The sequence below is a fragment of the Ursus maritimus genome, unplaced genomic scaffold (assembly GCF_017311325.1).
Source record: "Ursus maritimus isolate PB19 unplaced genomic scaffold, ASM1731132v1 scaffold_10, whole genome shotgun sequence".
Lineage (NCBI taxonomy): Eukaryota > Metazoa > Chordata > Mammalia > Carnivora > Ursidae > Ursus > Ursus maritimus.
The window spans coordinates 6,785,172-6,805,768 of NW_024423344.1; the positions used below are offsets into that span (position 1 = coordinate 6,785,172).

The 20,597-nt window shown below is 35.6% G+C and overlaps 1 protein-coding gene across 1 annotated transcript in view; it reads right to left on the bottom strand.

Annotated features, from left to right (window-relative positions):
* Positions 1-20,597, bottom strand: part of LOC103664397 (phospholipid-transporting ATPase IB-like) — a 184,665-nt gene that overhangs the window by 25,081 nt on the left and 138,987 nt on the right. The window contains exons 27-28 of the mRNA XM_008692279.2: positions 12,082-12,204; positions 4,557-4,635 (exon numbers count right to left, since the gene is read on the bottom strand). Of these exons, the coding sequence (XP_008690501.2) occupies positions 4,557-4,635; positions 12,082-12,204 (202 nt within the window). The remainder of the gene's footprint in view (positions 1-4,556; positions 4,636-12,081; positions 12,205-20,597) is intronic.

The following is a 20,597-nucleotide window of genomic DNA, read 5'->3' on the forward strand; positions in this document are numbered from 1 at the left end:
CAATTAGAAAATTAAACAAAACATATGAAATAATTTTTTCAGACACTGGCTAAAAAGCAGCACAGGACTGCGATCTCTGAGAGGGGGGTGAAAAATTAGGTGAGACCGCCCACTGCCCTTGCTTCACACTTAGAGGCAATTTGTGGTCTGTGCAGAGAGGAAGATCCCAAAGATGGGTCAACATTTTGAGTGAGTTGATGAGACAGAAATTGGACTTTAGAGAGGCCAAGATGGCTGGAATTTGCGGAAGTGAGCACTGGAAATGAGGGAACAATGCTGAGAATGAGCTCCAGAAAGTCACATGGGGTCCTCGTAAGTCTTTGGCGGAATGCCAATCTGCATACGTATGCTGAGAAATTTCACAAGGTCATCAACAAGCAGTTACTGTGGAAAACCAAATTACCACAGAACTGCAAGTTGAAAATTGCCAGATCTAATATAAAGCTAGGATTTACTCAAATTTCCATGGGTCAAAATAAAGAGACCTCATTCAATATGTGAAACATTCAGTAGACACCCAAGAAGAGATAACTTTTGTATAGGAACTAAATTACTTCTATAGTAAAAGATACTCTAGACTCAACTTGAAGAAGAAAAACAGATCTTAGAAGGATCAAACTATTCATAGGGAATGTAAATGCCTGCCAAAACAAAGTCCAAATATTTAAATATATACAACAAAAAAAATTCAGCAGCATAAAATTCACAATGCCCAGTAACCATTATAAAATTATGATATACAAAGAAGCAAAATTTTGACCCATCAGCCGGGGAAAATTGGTAATAGAGCCAACACAGAAAAAACAGACATGCTGGAATTAGCAGAAATATCTCTAAGACAGCTATTATAAGTATCACAATTACACTGAGGCATTTAAAAGAGAGGAATGAGAGAAAGGAAAGATGTAGAGAAGAACTAATTAGAATTTCTAGAGATGAAGAGTATTAACACATGGAAGGAAAATGTCACTGGATTGTTAGTAACTTCAGAGAGACTGCTAAATAAAAGATTAGTGAACTTAAAGACATGGCAAAAGAAGATAAAAATGAACCAAAAGAGAAAACAAAGATGGTATAAATGAACAGAGAGGTGGGAAAATATCAAGAGTTTCAACAGATGTATAGTTGGAGTCCCAGAAGAAGAAGAAAAAGAGTGAGAGAAAAAATATAAAAAGAAATGATGAGCAAATTTTTCCATATTTGATGGAAACTATAAACCAACAGACCCTAAAACTGAGCAACCTCAAGAAGCGTAAATGCAAATAAAACCAGACCAAGGCATATCAAAATCAAATTGCTGAAAATCAGTGATAAAGAGAAAAACCTACAAATTATACAAAAATAGAAAACATATTACATAAAGAGAAACAAATAGAAGAAATTTCAGACTTCTCAACAAAATCAGAGCACCTGGGTGGCTCAGTGGATAGTGTCTGCCTTTCATCAAATTGATGAAAGATTATTTGATAAGAAACCATCATACAAGTGAAATTACAGTCCCTGATTTATATATATCCAAGTTGCAAATGCTCTCCCCATAGGATGGGCATCTATGGCAACAGAAACTTTCCAAGACCTTTCTGTGAGGATCTCATACCCAGGTCTTAATCCCTGCCCCCATCACCACTTCTACTTTCCTGCCCTAAGAGCCTATCCTACCACAGCTGCTGGAGATCCCCACCCTGCAAGCTGCACAGGACCACCTCAATCTCTGAGAACTCAAAGAGGGTAAAAAATTGTGATATCTGAACAGGTCAGTGACACCATTATAATTATAATTAAAAAGGGAAAATACATCCCAAATTCTAATTTTCCATATTTCAAAAATGTTTGCATTGTTTTCAATGCTTTACTATCCTTTGTATTCTATAGTAGTAATTATATTTCTGGTGATTTACAACTAATGAAAATTTTATATTCTAAAAGGTCATTAAAAATTATTTAGAATTTGGGATAAAAGATGACTTAAATGAATGTAAAGATAGCCCATGTTTGTGGATTGGAAGATGTATTACTTAGCCACCATTTCCTTGAATACTTTTTCTACTTCATTCTTTTTCTGCTCTTGTTCTTATACTCCCATATACCTCTTTTGGTGTGTTTAAAAGCTTCTCACATTTCTGACTCTGTGTTCATTTTTCTCCATTCTACTTTCTTTCTGGTCTTCAAATTGCATACTTTCTATTAATGTAAGATAAGGTTTCATAATTCTTTCTTCTTCAAATTTACCACTGAGCCACTCTAATAAATTGTTCTTTTTTTTTATTAAAAGTTTTCAACTCCAGAATTTTCATTCGGTTCTTTATTATAATTTCTCTTTATTGGCAATCTGTTTGATGTGCCTTCATACCTTTAAACATTTCTTTTGGCACTTTGAACATGTTTATATGGCTAATTTGAACTCTTTGTTAAATCTTACATGTAGGCCCTCTCACAGGCAGTTTCTGTTACCTAATTACTTCTTGGTGTATGGGTCATGCAGTCCTGTCTCTGTGTGTCTTGTAATTTTTGGTTGTTGTTGAAAACTGGGAATTTTATGTAATATATTGTAACTACTCTGGATACTAATCCCTCCTCCCTTTATGGCTTATATTGTGTTGATGCTTGTGTATTTGTTTTGTGATTTGGCTGGCTATTTTAGTGAAGTCTATTTCCCCAGGGTTAAACCTTGGTATTGCACCTTGGAAGGTGCAGCCCTGGGCAAGCAAAGTCACCTTGGTTTTATCTGGTCTGTTTTGACTGTGTTTTTCCCTGATTTCTCCATTAAGCCGTCTGACTCATTTGGCATTACATTAGTTGTTAGGCTCCACTAATTACCCATGGGTTAGTCTATTGTTTTTGATAATTTTCTGGGGCATAAATTATACAGCAGTCTGATCCAATTAAATTCAGGCTTGGATAATTTTGAGACAAGTCTTTGAGGTTGTTCTCACCTTGGGAGAACTATTTTTATCTGTCTCTGTCCCTGGTTCATTCTGGTAAATTAGTAGGCCTATGATTTAGCTTATTGGTCTCAATTAGGAAGAGTTATTATTTTTGAGAACATCCCTAGACTTGAACTCTCCCCCTAGTCAGTTTCAAATAGTCACTTCCTTTGGGAAGAGTTTTGGTAATACATAATACCTCTCACCATAGGCAAAATCTTATTGCCACTACTCTTGGTGATAGTGATGTTGTAGTCACTGGTCTTGGCTTGTCTTCCCAACAATCTCTTAGAGATTCTCTGCCCTACAAGCAAGCTTTGGTGAGAGTCCTCAGGAACCCAATATTCTTAGCCTGTAATGCCTATGGTAGAGACTCTGCCTATGGATATAAGTTGATAGGAAAAGGGGCGCTCTAACCTCTTGACCACACTCATCAGGAATTTTGCCTCTTTAACTCAGAGTTGGGGGGGGGATGAGAAATGCTGGTGGCTGGCCCCTCCTGTGAGATATGGTAACCCTGGTTGATAATTGAGAAGACTAGTAGTCCTACACTCTTAACCACATCTGCCTGCAGTGGAACTTCCATCAAGCTAGGTTGTGAATAAGGGAGTGAAGGAGTAAGTCATGGCTACAATGCCACAGACTTTTGACATTCTGACTAAGTTGCAGATTTGCCTGAATAAATGTTTCTTTATTTGTCTCTAGGATAATATCCAGAAAATTTGCAGAATTGTGTTTTTATAGTTTTGACCAGTTTGGCTTATTTGACTGGAGAGCAGATCCCAAGAGCCCCTCACATTTCCATCCCAAAAAGAATTTTTGTAAACTTGGGATTTTGATGTATTTGTTATCATTTGAAAGTTTTGCCCATTTTCTTTACAAGGAAGGGCTTTAGCTATATTAATGGCAGATCCATTCTTTTAAATACCAACAAACACACATACAACTCAAACTCAATGTTTAAAAAAATATGTCCACAATAAAGGACATATTGCTAGTAATACACAATGAAAATTAAATCTGATTAAAGAAAAATAATTACACTATGCATCTTAATTTGTGGCTGTGAACCCATTATATAGCAGTAGCATACTTCATAAGTATAACTCCTACATTTAGATGTATTATACCCAGGTCAGTCTGTAGAAAAACTTCACACATAATGGTTTTTTTGGAAAATTGTACATCAGGAAAAAGAGACTTGGTCCAATAATAAAGTATACTGAACTTGTGTTATAGTCTAAATTGAAGCGTGAGGTTTCGGAAGTGAAACAAGAAATAGACATAAATTTCAAACTTATAGAAGGTATCAAAAATTCATTAGAACTGTTGTGCTTTCTATCAGACCTACTGACTCAAATATTTATTACAAATTAACAATAAAAGCACTAATTTTCAATTTATATATGTCAAAGACAAAATGTGTTCTAAAGATCAACTGTTAAATGTCAACCAAATTGTAACATTACATATAGGTAAATATTTTAAATTCCATTTTTTTTTTGCTTTAAGTTCTTTCTGTGGAGACATACACATACACACACACACACACACACACACACACACAGAAATATTGGCCCCAGTGTGTAAAACATGCTTTTTGTTGAATATATGAAACAATGAAGCCATTACCATTCTCCAGCATTTTCATGGGCATCCAGAAGAGAATGAAGGAATGGACCAAAGCATTTAAACATTGAAACCAAAACACCTAAAAGAAAGCAAAGCAAGAAAGTTATAATAGTACATTGGTCTAAATCTAAAAATATGTTACATTATGAAATATTCTTGTTGTTTGAAACAGTTATAAAGCAAAAATGTTTTCCTGGAGATGGAAAAATTCCATTTCTTCTACTTCTAAAAGAAATGACTGTGAAAGTATGGGATATTATTTGAAAGGAAAACCCATTAAATATAAATTTGTAGAACACAAATATAGAATATTTGTTATAAAAATTATAAAGACCTAAATTATCCAATGAAAAAGAACCAAAAGTAATTTTTAAAAGAAATACAAATATTTTCAATGTTTAGGCTGTAGTATTTTAATATAATTTCATACCTTATTTCATATGATACATTCTGCACCTTTACATCTCCACCTAGACTATGGTCAAAATAAATTTTCATAAACCACATACAATTTTCTTAGAGGAAATCTTTTTTTTTAAGATTTTATTCATTTATTTGACAGAAAGAGAGGCAGCGAGAGAGGGAACACAAACAGGGGGAGTGAGAGAGGGAGAAGCAGGCTTCCCACTGAGCAGGGAGTCCAATGCAGAGTTCGATCCCAGAACGTGGGGATCATGACCTGAGCCCAAGGCAGACACTTAACGACTGAGCCACCCAGCCACCCCTCTTTGAGGAAATCTTAATAATATAAAATCTCTAGGGTCAAACAAGGGTACCCCTTGGAGTTAGAAGATGGTTGAACAACAACAAAACAAATCTTTGTTCTTTCGCTTCTAAATATACCTGTTATTTTTATGCTTGCCAGGAAGACTTACAGATAAAGGACTAGAGAAGAAAAAAATGTGGAAAAAACATATTTTGTCCAGTGACCTAAATTTCCTGGAGTAAAACTGTTTTTAGGAAAGAATGTAAGAAACTGGTTTAAAAACACAGCTAATGCCAAATTGGAAAACCTCAAGACTCATGGAATGTTGGGTAGAATACATAGAAGTTTTTGTCTCAATACTGGAGAAAAATTATCCTTGGACTTAGCACAACTCCTGTCCTTCCTAATAAATATGAAAATGCAGATCCACAAGGATTAAATTGTTTCCAGTTAACTTGCTTGTTTTCCAGAACAAAACTCAAGAATAGTCATGGTAATTCAAAATAAAAAGCTTTTGTGCACAGCAAAGGAAGCCATCAACAAAATAAAAAAGCAACCTACTGAATGGGAGAAGATATTTGCAAATGATACATCCAATAGGGAGTAAATATCCAAAATACATTTAAAACCTTCTACAACTCAACACCAAAAAAACCAAATAATCTGATTAAAAAATGGGAAGACATTCTTCTAAAGAAGACATACAGATGGCCAACTAACACATGAAAAGATGCTCAATATCACTAATCATCATGGAAATGCAAATCAAAACCACAATATCACTTTGTATCTATCAGAATGGCTAAAACCAAAAACACAAGAAACAACAAACGTTGGAAAGAATGTGAAGAAAAAGGAACACTTGTGCACTGTTGGTGGCAATGCAAAGTGGTGCAGCCACTGTAGAAAACAGTATGGAGATTTCTCAAAGAATTAAACATAGAAATACCATATAATCTAGTAATTCCACTACTGGATATTTACCCAAAGAAAACAAAAACACTAATTCAAACAGATACAGGCACTCCTATGTTTCCTGCAGCATTATTTACAATAACCAACACATGGAAGCAACCCAACTGTCCATCCATAGATGAATAGATAAAGAAGATGTGGTACACACACACACACACACACACACACACACACACACACACTGGAATATTACTCAGCTATAAAAAAGTATGTGAGCCCACCACTGGCAACAATATGGATAGACCTACAGAATACTATGCTAAGTGAAATAGGTCAGGCAGAGAATGACAAATACCATATGATTTCACTTTTATGTGGAATATCTAAAAAATAGATGAATAAACAAAAAGCAGAAACAGACCCAACAATACAGAGCACACACTGAAGGTTGCTGGGGGGGGGGGGGGGGTAGGGGGAATGGGCAAAATGGGTGAGGGGGTGTGAGAGATACAGGCTTCTAGTTGTGGAATGAATAAGTCATGGGGATAAAAGGTACAGCATAGGGAATATAGTCAATGGTATTGTAATAGTATTGTATGGTGACTGATGGAAGCTACACTTGTGAGCATGGCATAATGTATAGACTTGTTGAATCACTATGTTTTACACTTGAAATAATGTAGCATTGTGTGCCAATGATGCTTCACTAAAAATTTTTTTTAATAAAAAAAAACACATAAAGAAAAAAGTATTCATAGTTATACAAAAATATCCATCACGTAGGTAAAATTCATGATATCAGGCATCCAATCCAGAATTAGCAGCCATGAAAAAAAAGAAGAAAAATACTACCTAAAATAAAGAAGTAAATAAATCAATTAAATCCAACCCACACCCAACATAGATGTTAGAATTTGCAGACAAGGATGTTGAAAATGTATAACTCTATTCTTCATGTTCAAATGGCAAGTAGGTAAATAGAAGATATAAAACATTTCCAAATAGAAATTCTATGGATTAAAAACTACAATTTTTGAGATAATAAATTTACTAAATGACAGTAATGCAGATTCAATACTGTAGAAGGAAAAATTAATGACATAGATACTGCAGAAGTAAATTGAAGACAAAAAAAATTTTTTTAAATACCTAAAATTTAACAAAGGAGAATGTATGAAACAAAAATATAGATTTAATAAGGTTTTGGACAACTTTAAGTGATCTAATATATGTATAATTGGAAGCAACAGAAGGAGAGGAGATTGTCCAGAAAAAAATATTTTCAAAAAACAATGGCTGAAAATTTTCTACATTTGATGTAGACTATAAACAAGGAAACTTTCCTTATGAAGGACTTATTAAATGGAAAATATTTCTTTCTTATAAAATGGAAAATATTTTCTATTCTTTAGGGTCCACATTGATCTCCATTACAACTACTCAATTCTGTGATTGTTAACTTTAAGGTAATCACAGGGAATTTGTAAGTGAATGGGCATGGCTACTTCCCAATAAAACTTTATAAAAGCAAGCAGAGGACTAGATTTGGCTTATAGACCATAGTTTGCTGATTTTCTTACTATAAACCTACAGATCCAAGAAGCTCAAAGTACCCCAAGCACAAGAACCATGAAGAAATGAGACATCACAATCAAACTGCTCAAATGTGGTAATAAAGAAAAAGATCTTCAAAGCAGCCAGATGAAAAAAGACACATTAGAGTCATAAAGATGAAGATAACAGTAATTCCACATAAAAAAAAAATGCAAGTAAGAAGACAATGAAAATTGCTGAAAGAAATAAACTATCAACCTAGAATTTTATGCCAAGCAAAAATAGCTTTCAAAAGTAAAGGTAAATGCAGATTTTTTTTGAGATAAATAAAAGCTGAAAGAGTTCATCACCAATGGATTTGCACTACAAGAAATTTTAAAAGAAGTCCTTCAGGCAGAAAGGAAATTACAACAAAAAATAATAATGCAAATCTACACAAAGGATAGATCACTGGAAATAATAAGTTTATGGGTAAAGAAAAACAACAAAAAGTGTTTCACTTGCTATTTAAATCACTTTTAAAAATAATTTTTCAAACACAAATATGAATATATTATGGGGTTTTTAACATATGTAAAAGTAACATGTATGACAATAGTCCAAAGGTCAGAAGGAGAGAAATGGAGGTATACTATGACGTTTTTTATACTGTGTGTCAATTAGTATATCACTTGAAAGCAGACTATACTAACCTAAAGATGTATGGTATAAAACTTAAAGCAATTTTTTTAAAGATTTTATTTACTTGTATGACAGAGAGATAGAAAGCACAAGTAGGCAGAGCGGCAGGCAGAGGGAGAAGCAGGGGCTCATGGGGCTCAATCCCAGGATGCTGGGATCATGACCTGAGCTGAAGGCAGATGCTTAACTGACTGAGCCACCCAGGCACACCATCAAATTCTTAAAAAAAAAAAAAAATTAAACCTAAGAAGCCAACAAGGAGATGAAGTGCAATTCACAAAAATTAATCCAAAAGAAGTCAGAACAACAGAAAACAAGGAAAGAAATTATAATTAGGAAAAATGGAAAATATATAGAAAGATGTTAAGTTTACATCAAGACACATCAATAAACACATTAAATATAAATGCTTTAAACACTCGTTTTAAAGGCAGATATCATCAGATTAGATAACAAAGTAAGACTACAAACTGCCTACAAGAAACACACTTTAAATATGAAGACACAAATAGGTTATAAGGATGGAAAAAAATATTTAAAAAAAGATTAAAGTTATAAAAAAAGAAAAAATTTTTTAAAAGATATAAAAAAGATACAAAAAAGATGTAAAAAAAGCTCAAGTGGTCATGCTAGTATCAGACAAATTAGATTTTAGATCAAAGAAGAAAATAAAAAGGTAATTTCTTAAGGAAAAAGGGATCAACCAAGACAATATAACAATCCTAAACATTTATACACCTAATAACAGTACTTCAAAATACATGAAGCAAAACTGGTAGAACTTCAAAGGGATATAGATGAATCTACACTTTCAGTTGGAGATTTTATTTCCTCTCCATAATTGATAGAATAATTGAACAGAAAATTAATAAGAATGTAGAAGTTTGAACACTATGAACTTGACCTAATTTAATTATTCTGTTCAAGCAAAGATGAAATATTTGTAAGATAGACCATATTCTGAGCCATGAAGCAATACATTTAAAAGACTCACGTTTTTTTCCAGGTATCTATATATTTTTTTTTATTGAAGTACAATTAACATAGAGTGTTATGTTAGTTTCAGGTGTACAATATAATGAGTCAATAATCCTAAACATTATTCAGTGCTCATCATGATAAGTGTACCCTTGATTCTCTTTATTTCGCCCATCCTCCTACCCAACTCTCACCTGGCAACCACCAGTTTGTTCTCTGTATTTAAAAGTCTACTTTTTGACTCTTTTTGTTGTTGTTCACTTGTTTCTTAAATTCCACATTGAGTGAAATCATATGGTATTTGTCTTTCTCTAACTTATTTCACTTAGCATTATACCCTTCTGGCCCATCCATGTTGTTGCAAATAGCAAGATTTCATTATTTTTATGGTTGAGTAATATTCCAGAGTGTATGTATGTGTGTATATATACATATACACACACAACACATCTTCTTTATCCATTCATCTATTGATGAACACATGGATTGCTTCCATATTTTGGCTATTGCAGATAATGCTGCAATAAATATAGGAGTGCAATCCAAGGAAACAGTCAGAAAAACTAAGAGGTAGCCCACGGAATGGGAGAATATATTTGCAAATGACACTACAGATAAAGGACTGGTATCCAAGATCTACAAAGAACTTCTCAAACTCAATACACGAGAAACAAATAAACAAATCAAAAAATGGGCAGAAGATATGAACAGACACTTTTCCAATGAAGACATACAAATGGCTAACAGACACATGAAAAAATGTTCAAAATCATTAGCCATCAAGGAAATTCAAATCAAAACCACACTGAGATACCACCTTACGCCAGTTAGAATGGCAAAAATAGACAAGGCAAGAAACAACAATTGTTGGAGAGGATGTGGAGAAAGGGGATCCCTCCTACATTGTTGGTGGGAATGCAAGTTGGTACAGCCACTCTGGAAAACAGTGTGGAGGTCCCTTAAAAAGTTAAAAGGGTGAGCACCTGTAATCCAGCCATTTGCACTACTGGGTATTTACCCCAAAGATACAGGACGTAGTGAAGAGAAGGCCATAGGCACCCCAATGTTCATAGCGGCATTGTCCACAATAGCTAAATCGTGGAAGAACCGAGATGCCCTTCAACAGATGACTGGATTAAGTTGTGGTCCATATATACAATGGAATATTACTCAGCTATCAGAAAGACGAGTTCTCAACATTTGCTACAACATGGACAGCACTGGAGGAGATAATGCTAAGTGAAATAAGTCAAGCAGAGAAAGACAACTATCTATGATTTCTCATCTATGGAACATAAGAACTAGGATGATCGGTAGGAAGAAAGGGATAAAGAAAGGGGTAATCAGAGGAATGAAACATGAGAGACTATGGACTATGAAAACAGAGGACTTCAGAGGGGAGGGGGTGGGAGAATGGGATAGACCGGTGATGGGTAGTAAGGGGCACGTATTGCATGGTGCACTGGGTGTTATACACAACTAATGAATCATCGAGCCTTACATCGGAAACCGGGGATGTACTGTATGGTGACTAACATAATATAATAAAAAATCATTAAAAAAAAAAAAAGAAAAGAAAACAAACTGAGGATTACAGAAGGGAGGAGGGTGAGGGGAGGGGGTAACCAGGTGATGGGTATTAAGGAGGGCACGTGTGGTGATGAGCACTGGGTGTCATACGCAACTAATGAATCGTTGAACACTACATCCAAAACTAATGATGTACTATATGTCGCCTAATCAAACATAATAAAAAAATAAAATCAGACTGCCTAAAAAAAAATTAATTAAATAAATAAATAAATATAGGAGTGCATAGGGATTAATTGCAAAATATATAAAGAACTTACACAACACCAAAAAAACAACAATGTGGTATAAAATGGGCAGGGGACCTGAAGAGACATTTTTCTAAAGAAGACATAACAGATGATTAACTGACACATCAAAGATGCTTAACATCACTAATGGTCATGGAAATGCAAATTAAAACCACAATGATATCAATTTACACCTGTCAAAATGGCTGAAATAAAAAATACAAGAAATAACATAAGTGTTGGTGAGAATGTAGAGAAAAAGGAACCCTTGTGTACTGTTGGTAGGAATGCAAATTGCTATACCCGCTGGGGAAAACAGTATAGAAGTTCCTCAAAAAATTGAAAATATAATTATCATGTGATCTAGTATGGCCCTACTGGGTATTTACCCAAAGAAAACAAAAACACTAATTTGAAAAGATACTTGCAGGTGTCTATATTTTCTTAAAGCTTCACTGATGATTGAGATGCAGTTAGGCTTACTCTTACGGCCCGTAAGACCCCTTTAATTCCCCTGCTAAATCTCAACTCTGTGTTCCCAGGAAGAAATCATTCCAAAAGAACCACTTGTCTCATCTAAAAAGACAACAAGTATTTTCCAGGACTGCCGCATTGCACAACGTGCCTCCTGAAGCTGCTCAGTGCACAATTTGTGGGACCGTACATGGTGCCTTCTTTTCCTTAAGGCTTCTCTTCCCCACATATTGTTATTTAAACCTCAATTCCCTGCATAAACTTTACTACAAGGCAAATGATTGCACAGGGCTGCATTCCCTGGTTTGTAAATCATTTTTTTAAGCATCAGAAAAGGAAAAGACCAAAGGTAACTTTGGCGTTGAGATGAAAGGTCTGCAATAAATCTTCTGTTTACCTTTGTGTTGAAAGTATTCCCTGCCTGAGAGATCCTGTAGAGCTGTGGATATATAAGCAGGCTCTTCTGACTGCAACATTGTTCAAAGATCCCCAGAGTCAAAGGTGGTAATGAAGTGAAAATCTACATAGAAAACAAGGATTTATTAAAAAGAACTTTTAGTCTGTAATTGAGTTAATATTGTAGCAATGTCAATTTCCTGACTTTGATGATGTATTACAACTATTAAGATATCATTATGGGGGAAGCTGGTTGAAGGATACACAGAAATATTTTTGCATCTTCTGGTAAGTCTTAAGCTATTTAAAAATAAAAATTATTTACAAAGAAGATATAGAGTCACATAGATTCAAACACATTTAACAAATCATGACTTAATTTTTCTGATTGATTTGAAATTAAATGTTGCTTTATGAGCATAAAATGAATACATTTCTTCTTCTGTTAAATGAGCATAAAAATAAATTGAATATCTAGATATTTAAATAATAGGCATAATACTGACCCATTTATCTACCAATAATGACATCTATATCCCTCATAAGAACCAGTTGTTTTATAAGCTAGTTCACTTGTCAGGTCTTGGCACATAGTAGTTACTCAGTAAATAGTGTTGTGAATGTTAGATTTAAAAAAATACACAAAAATTCTTTATCTTGATAATTGTTATCAGAAACAAAGAGATATTTCCTATTCACTTACTCTTCAAATATTTTATTAACAATCATTATGTTAGTAACCATATTAAATGAAAAATACATGATCCTTTAAAAAGTTCTGGACCTTGTCAAGGAAGGAACCTTGTAATAGTAGGTATAATAATATGAGAAAAAAATGGTGAAGTAAGGGAGAAGTTAAAAAAGGAGAAAGAAGGGGAAAGGAGGAAAAGGGAGAGAAAATGAGAAGAGAGGAAAACAGAAGATAGAAATGACATATTTCTGCTCCATTTTGTTTCTGTTTCCAAGGCAGTTTAACCAGGGACTCTTCACAAAGAGCAACAAGATGGTGCAAGCTTCAGTGAGCAAGCATTTTTCACACCTCTGCGCTTCTTAGGCCTGCTGTTGTCTCATTGGCTAAATCCAATCACAGGACCAAACCCAGAGTCGGCGTGAGTGGGTACACCAAAAGGTGTGGATACAGAAGAACATGAACAAATTGGGGGACCTTTATTACAGCAATCTAACATGACGTATGACCTATGTAGATTTTCTAGAATTTTATACAGAATGTTGACAGCAACTACCGCAAGCATTATTCGTTGTCAAACCTCTTTTTTTTCTTTTTCTTTCGTGTGTGTGTGTGTGTCTCTGTGTGTGTGTGAGTGATTACACTGGCTAGGATCTACAGATGATGTTGAATAGAACTGATAAGAACATACATTCTTCTCTTGTTCCTCATCTTAGGGAAACAGGCTTTGCCATTAGGTATGATGTTAGTTGTAGGTTTTTCACCAAAGCACTTAGTGCTCATCAGAAACCAATGGCTGGTGCTGGTGTAGACTGGGGTCCCAGGGCTCATGGAGGTGATAGGCTGTCTAATGCACCCAGACCCTTTCATTAAAGAGAGTTTAAGTCTCTACATGTAAGAGTTGATTTATGTAACTTGCCATTTAATTATATCAGTATCTACTTCATTTCTAATTAGTTTCTAATAAGCTGTTGTTCTTACATAGGATTCTAATGTGTTATTAATAAGTTAACACTTTATAATAAAATATTCATCTTCATCACTAGCCATATTTATTTTTCTGAAGGCTATTATTTCTGTTATTAATATAGCTACTGGCTTTTTTAAAAATTATTGTTTACATGGTAAATTTTTTCCCATCCTTTTCCTTTTTACCTATCTGTGCCTTTATATTTGAAGTAGGTTTTGATTTTGTTAATCCAATCTGACAATATCTGCCTTTTAATTACAATATTTAGACCACTTACATTTCAGTGTAATTGTAAATGTGGTTGGATTTAAAACTCCCATCTTCCTACTTTTTTCTATTTGTTGCATGTAGTCTTCCTCTTTCCCTTATTTACTAACTTCTTTTGAAGTAATTGAATATTAAGATTTTATCTCCATTACTGGTTCATTAGAGATAACTTTTGGGGATTTTAGTTATTCCTTAAGGTTTAGAGTATACATATGGAATGTATCACAAAATTCAAATAATAGTACACTCCCAAATCCCTCCTCCCGTTCTTTGTGCTATAGTTATCATACATTTTTATGTTAAATTAATGACAAATCCCAGAATACATTATTAATTTTGCCTTAAAGAGTCATCTGTCATTATGATTAAAAATGAGGGGAAAAGGGTAAGTCTTTTATTAATTCCTACATAATTAACATTTCTGTTTCTCTTTATTTCTTTGGATAGATCCAAATTTCATCCTGGTATACTTTTGTGTGAAGAGCTTCCTTTAACATTTCAAGTATTATGGGTCTTCTGGTGATAAATTTCTATTTTCTTGGTTTATTTTCACAAGACATTTTTGCTGGATATAGAATTTTGGGTTAATGGACTTTTTCTTTCTTTCTTTCAGATCTTTATTATTTTTTAATAATAATTTTTATTATGTTATGTTAGTCACCACAAAGTATATTCTTAGTTTTTGATGTAATGTTCCATGATTCATTATTTGCGTATAACACCCAGTGCATCATGCAATATGTGCCCTCCTTACTACCCATCACTGGCCTATCCCAATCCCCCACCCCCCTCCCCTCTGAAGCCCTCAGTTTGTTTTCCAGAGTCCACAGTCTCTCATGGTTCATTTCCCCTTCTGTTTACCCCCCTTCTTTCTTCCCTTCCTTCCCCTACCGATCTTCCTATTTCTTTTTGTTTGTTTGTTTTCCGATGTTCCTATTTATGTTCTATAAATGAGTGAAACCATATGATAATTGTCTTTCTCTGCTTTACTTATTTCACTTAGCATTATCTCTTCCAGTCCTGTCCACAGCAAATGCTGTGTAATCGTTCTTTCTGATGGCTGAGTAATATTCCATTGTATATATGGACCACAACTTCTTAACCCAGTCATCTGTTGAAGGGCATCTCGGCTTCTTCCACAATTTAGCTATTGTGGACAATGCTGCCATGAACATTGGGGTGCATATGGCCCTTCTCTTCACTACGTCTGTATCTTTGGGGTAAATACCCAGTAGTGCAATGGCTGGGTCATAGGGTAGCTCAATTTTTAACTTTTTAAGGGACCTCCACACTGTTTTCCAGAGTGGCTGTACCAACTTGCATTCCCACCAACAGTGTGGGAGGGATCCCCTTTCTCCACATCCTCTCCAACATTTGTTGTTTCCTGCCTTGTCAATTTTTGCCATTCTTTTTTTTTCTTCAAGTTCTTTTATTTTACTTTATTTCATACAAACATATCCATGCATTACATCTTCCAGTTACTTGTCATTCTAATTTGTATATGGTAATATATGATGGTTTTACTTATTTAAATATTTTTTGACATAATAAAAAATTTAAAAAAAATTTTTTTGGCATTTGAACTAATGTTAATTCTCCCCATTACAGGTAATGTTTCATTGAAAAAAAAAATTTTAATGTTTTTTTATTATATTATGTTAGTCACCATACAGTACATCCCTGGTTTTTGATGTAAAGTTCACTGATTCATTAGCTGCGTATAACACCCAGTGCACCATGCAATACATGCCCTCCTTACTACCCATCACCAGCCTATCCCATTCCCCCACCCCCCCCGAAGCCCTCAGTTTGTTTCTCAGAGTACATAGTCTCTCATGCTTCATTCCCCCTTCTGATTACCCCCCTTTCTTTATCACCGGAGGAGATAATGCTAAGTGAAATAAGTCAAGCAGAGAAAGACAATTATCATATGATTTCTCTCATCTATGGAACATAAGAACTAGGAAGATCGGTAGGGGAAGAAAGGGATAAAGAAATTTTTGCCATTCTAACTGGCGTAAGGTGGTATCTCAATGTGGTTTTGATTTGAATTTCCTTGATGGCTAACAATTTTGAACATTTTTTCATGTGTCTGTTAGCCATTTGTATGTCTTCATTGGAAAAGTGTCTGTTCATATCTTCTGCCCATTTTTTTATTTGTTTTTTGTTTCCTGTGTATTGAGTTTGAGAAGTTCTTTGTAAATCTTGGATACTAGTCTTTTATCTGTAGTGTCATTTGCAAATATCTTCTCCCATTCCGTGGGCTGCCTCGTAGTTTTTTTGACTGTTTCCTTGGCTGTGCGGAAGCTTTTTATCTTGATGAAGTCCCACAAGTTCATTTTTTCTTTTGATTCTCTTGCCTTTGGAGATGTGTCATGAAAAAAGTTGCTGTGGCCGATGTCAAAGAGGTTGCAGCCTATGTTCTCCTCTAGGATTTTGATGGATTCCTGTCTCACATTGAGGTCTTGCTTCCATTTGGAGTTTATCTTTGTGTATGGGTGAGAGAGTGGTCAAGTTTCATTCTTTTGCATATAGCTGTCCAATTTTCCCAGCACCATTTATTGAAGAGACTGTCTTTTTCCACTGGATGTCTTTTCCTGCTTTATCAAAGATTAGTTGCCCAAAGAGCCGAGTGTCTATTTCTGGGTTCTCTATTCTGTTCCATTGGTCTATGTGTCTGGTTTTGTGTCAGTACCATGCTGTCTTGTGATCACAGCTTTGTAGTATAGCTTGAAATCCGGCATTGTGATGCCCCCAGCTTTGTTTTTCCTTTTCAACAATTCCTTGGTGATTTGGGGCTTTTTCTGGTTCCACACAAATTTGAGGGCTGTTTGTTCCAGTTCCTTGAAAAATGTCATTGGTATTTTGATCGGGATGGCATTGAAAGTGTAGATTGCTCTGGGTAGCATAAACATTTTAACTATGTTTATTCTTCTGATCCATGAGCGTGGAATATTTTTCCATCTTTTTGTGTCTTCCTCAATGTCTTTCAAGAGTGATTTGTAGTTTCTAGAATATAGATCCTTTACATCTCTTGGTTAAGTTAATTCCGAGATAACGTATGGCTTTTGGTGCTATTGTAAATGGGATGGATTCCCTAATTTCTCTTTCTTCAGTCTCATTGTTCGTGTATAGAAATGCAACTGATTTCTGAGCATTGATTTTGTATCCTGCCACATTATTGAATTGCTCTATAAGTTCTAGTAGTTTGGGGGTGGAGTCTTTTGGGTTTTCCATATAGTGTATCATGTTGTCTGTGAAGAGAGACAGATTGACTTCTTCTTTGCCGATTTGGATACCTTTTATCCCTTTTTTGTTGTCTGATTGCAGTTGCAAGGACTTCTAGTACTATGTTGAATAATAATGATGAGAGTAGGCTTCCTTGTCGTGTTCCTGATCTTATGGGAAAGGCTTTCAGCTTTTCCCCCATTGAGAATGATATTCGCTGTAGGATTTTCATAGATGGTTTTTATGAAATTGAGGAATATCCTCTATTCCTACACTCTGAAGGGTTTTAATCAGGAAAGGATGCTGTATTTTGTCATATGCTCTTTCTGCATCAATTGAGAGGATCATATGGTTCTTGACTCTTTCCTTGTGGATATGATCTATCACACTGAGTTTTGCGAATGTTGAACCTCCCTTGCATCCCAGTGATGAATCCCACTTGCTCTTGATGGATAATACTTTTAATGTATTGTTGGATCCTATTAGCTAGGATCTTATTGAGAATTTTGGTGTCCATATTCATCAGGGAAATCGGTCTGTAATTCTCCTTTTTGATGGGGTCTTTGCCTGGTTTGGGGATCAAGGTAATACTGGACTCATAGAATGAGTTTGGTAGTTTTCCTTCTGTTTCTATTTTTTGAAACAGCTTCAGGAGAATAGGTATTATTTCTTCTTTGAATGGTTGGTAGAATTCTCCAGGGAATCTGTCAGGCCCTGGACTCTTGTTTTGGGGGAGGTTTTTTATCACTGCTTCAGTCTCTTCATAATTAATTGGTCTGCTTAAATCATCAATTTCTTCCTGTTTCAGTCTTGGTAGTTTATAGGCTTCCAGGAAGGCATCCATTTCTTCCAGGTTGTTTAATTTATTGGCATAAAGCTGTTGATAAAAGTTTCTAATGATCTTTCCTATTTCATTGGTGTTGGTTGTGATCTCTCCCCTTTCATTCATAATTTTATTAATTTGGGTCCTTTCTCTATTCTTTTGAATAAGTCTGGCCAGTGGCTTATCGATCTTATTTATTCTTTCAAAGAACTAGCTTCTAGTTCTATTGATCTGCTCTACTGTGCTCCTGGTTTCTAATTCATTGATCTCTGCTCTAATCTTGATCAACTGCTTTCTTGTGTGTGGGTTAGGCCTGTTCTGTTCCAGCTCCAGCTTCTTGAGGTGAGAATATAAAAACTGCCTTTTAGATTTTTCTATTCTTTTGAGTGAGGCTTGGATGGCTATGTATTTTCCCCTTAGGACCACCTTTGCAGTGTCCCATAGGTTTTGGACCAATGTGTTTTCATTCTCGTTGGTCTCCATAAAATGTTTAAACTGATTTTTAATTTCCTGGTTTACCCAATCATTCTTGAGCAGGATGGTTCTTAGTTTCCAAGTGTTTGAGATTCTTCCAAATTTTTCCTTGTGATTGAGTTTCAGTTTCAAAGCATTGTGCTCTGAGAATATGCAGGGAATAATCTCAGTCTTTTGGTATTGGTTGAGACCTGTTTTGTGACCCAGTATATGGTCTATTGAGGAGAAAGTTCCGTGTGCATTCAAAAAGAATGAGTATTCTATTGTTCTGGGGTGTAGTGTTATGTATATACCTATGAGGTCCATCTGGTCCAATATGTCATTCAAAGCTCTTGTTTCTTTGTTGATTTTCTGCTTAGGAGATCTGTCTGTTGCTGAGAGCGGAATGTTGAGGTCCCCTACTATTAACATATTATCTATATGTCTCTTTATTCTGGTTAAGAGTTGGCTTGTGTATCTAGCTGCTCCCCTGTTGGGGGCATAGATATTTATAATTGTCATATCCACTTGTTGGATACATCCTTTAAGAATAATATAGTGTCCTTCTGTATCTCTGACTACAGTCTTTAGTTTAAAACCCAATCTGTCTGATATGAGAATTGCTACCCCAGCTTTCTTTTGAGGTCCATTGGCATGAAAAATGGTTTTCCATCCCTTCACTTTCAGTCTGGATGTATCTTTCGGTTCAAAATGAATCTCTTGTAGACATCAAATGGATGGGTCATGTCTTTTTATCCAATCTGCAACCCTATGGCATTTTATGGGAGCATTTAGGCCAATCACATTGGGAGTGATTATTGAGAGATACGATTTTAACGATGTCATGTTGCCTGTGAAGCCTTTTTTCTATAGATTGTAAATTTCTGTTCCGTATCACTCTTGGGGCCTTTTTACTTTTATAGAACCCCCCCTTAATATTTCATATAGGGCTGGCTTGGTGGTTACGAATTCCTTCAGTTTCTGCCAATCCTGGAAGGTCCTTATCTCTCCATCAATTCTGAATGACAGCCTTGCTGGATAAAGGATCCTTGGCTGCATGTTCTTCTCAGATAGAGGTTTGAAAATAGTCTGCCAACCCTTCATAGCCTGCCAGGTCTCTGTAGATGTGTCTGATGTTATTCTGATAATTTTCCCTCTGTACGTAAGAATTTTCTTCCCCCTGGCTGCTTTCAATACTGTATCCTTGGATCTAATATTTGCGGATGCACTATGATGTGATGTGATGTTGGTCTGTTGTCATTGACCTTGGGAGGGGTCCTCTCTGCCTCTTGGACAGGAATGCTTGTTTCCTTTGCCAGATTAGGGAAGTTCTCAGCTACAGTTTGTTCAAATATCTCTTCTAGACTGCTTTCCTTCTCCACCCCCTCAGGGATGCCGATGATTCTGACATTGGAATGTTTCATTGAGTCAGTAATCTCCTGTAATCTACATTCCTGAGATTGGATTTTTTTGAGCCAAGTTTCTGTTTTAACTTTCTCTTCTACCATCCCATCCTCCAATTCACTAATTCGTTCTTCTGCCTCGTTTACCCTGGCTGTCAGAGCGTCTAGTTTAGACTGCAATTGATTCATAGCATTTTTAATTTCTGCCAGATTTGCTCTCATTTCTGCCCTCAGAGATTCTATATTCTCATTAATATTTTCATTAATATTTTTTTCAAGCCTACACATCATCTTACCATTGTTACTCTGAACTCCATTTCTGATAATTTGGTTATATCCATGTCCATCAGTTCTGTGGCAGAGGCCACAGTCTCTGTCTCCTTTCTTTGCTGAGGGTTTCTCCTCCATGTCATTCTGATGAGGAGAGGTTGCAGGGATGCACAGAGCCCAAATTATTGACCAGGACCTTGGCAGTGTGCACTTGTTTTATAGGGACCCTAGGGATGTGGGTTTCTTGATTTTTCATCCTGCCTTCTTGGGGAGGGGCCTGCCGCACTGATACTCAGGCAACCCTGTTTGGGTAGAGTCACCCTGTCGCCTGCAAGGGGGGACAGGGATGGGCACAATGAGCGGGTATTTCTGGGCTTTTGTTCTCTGGTGGCTTTCCCTGGTGGTTTTCTGTGAC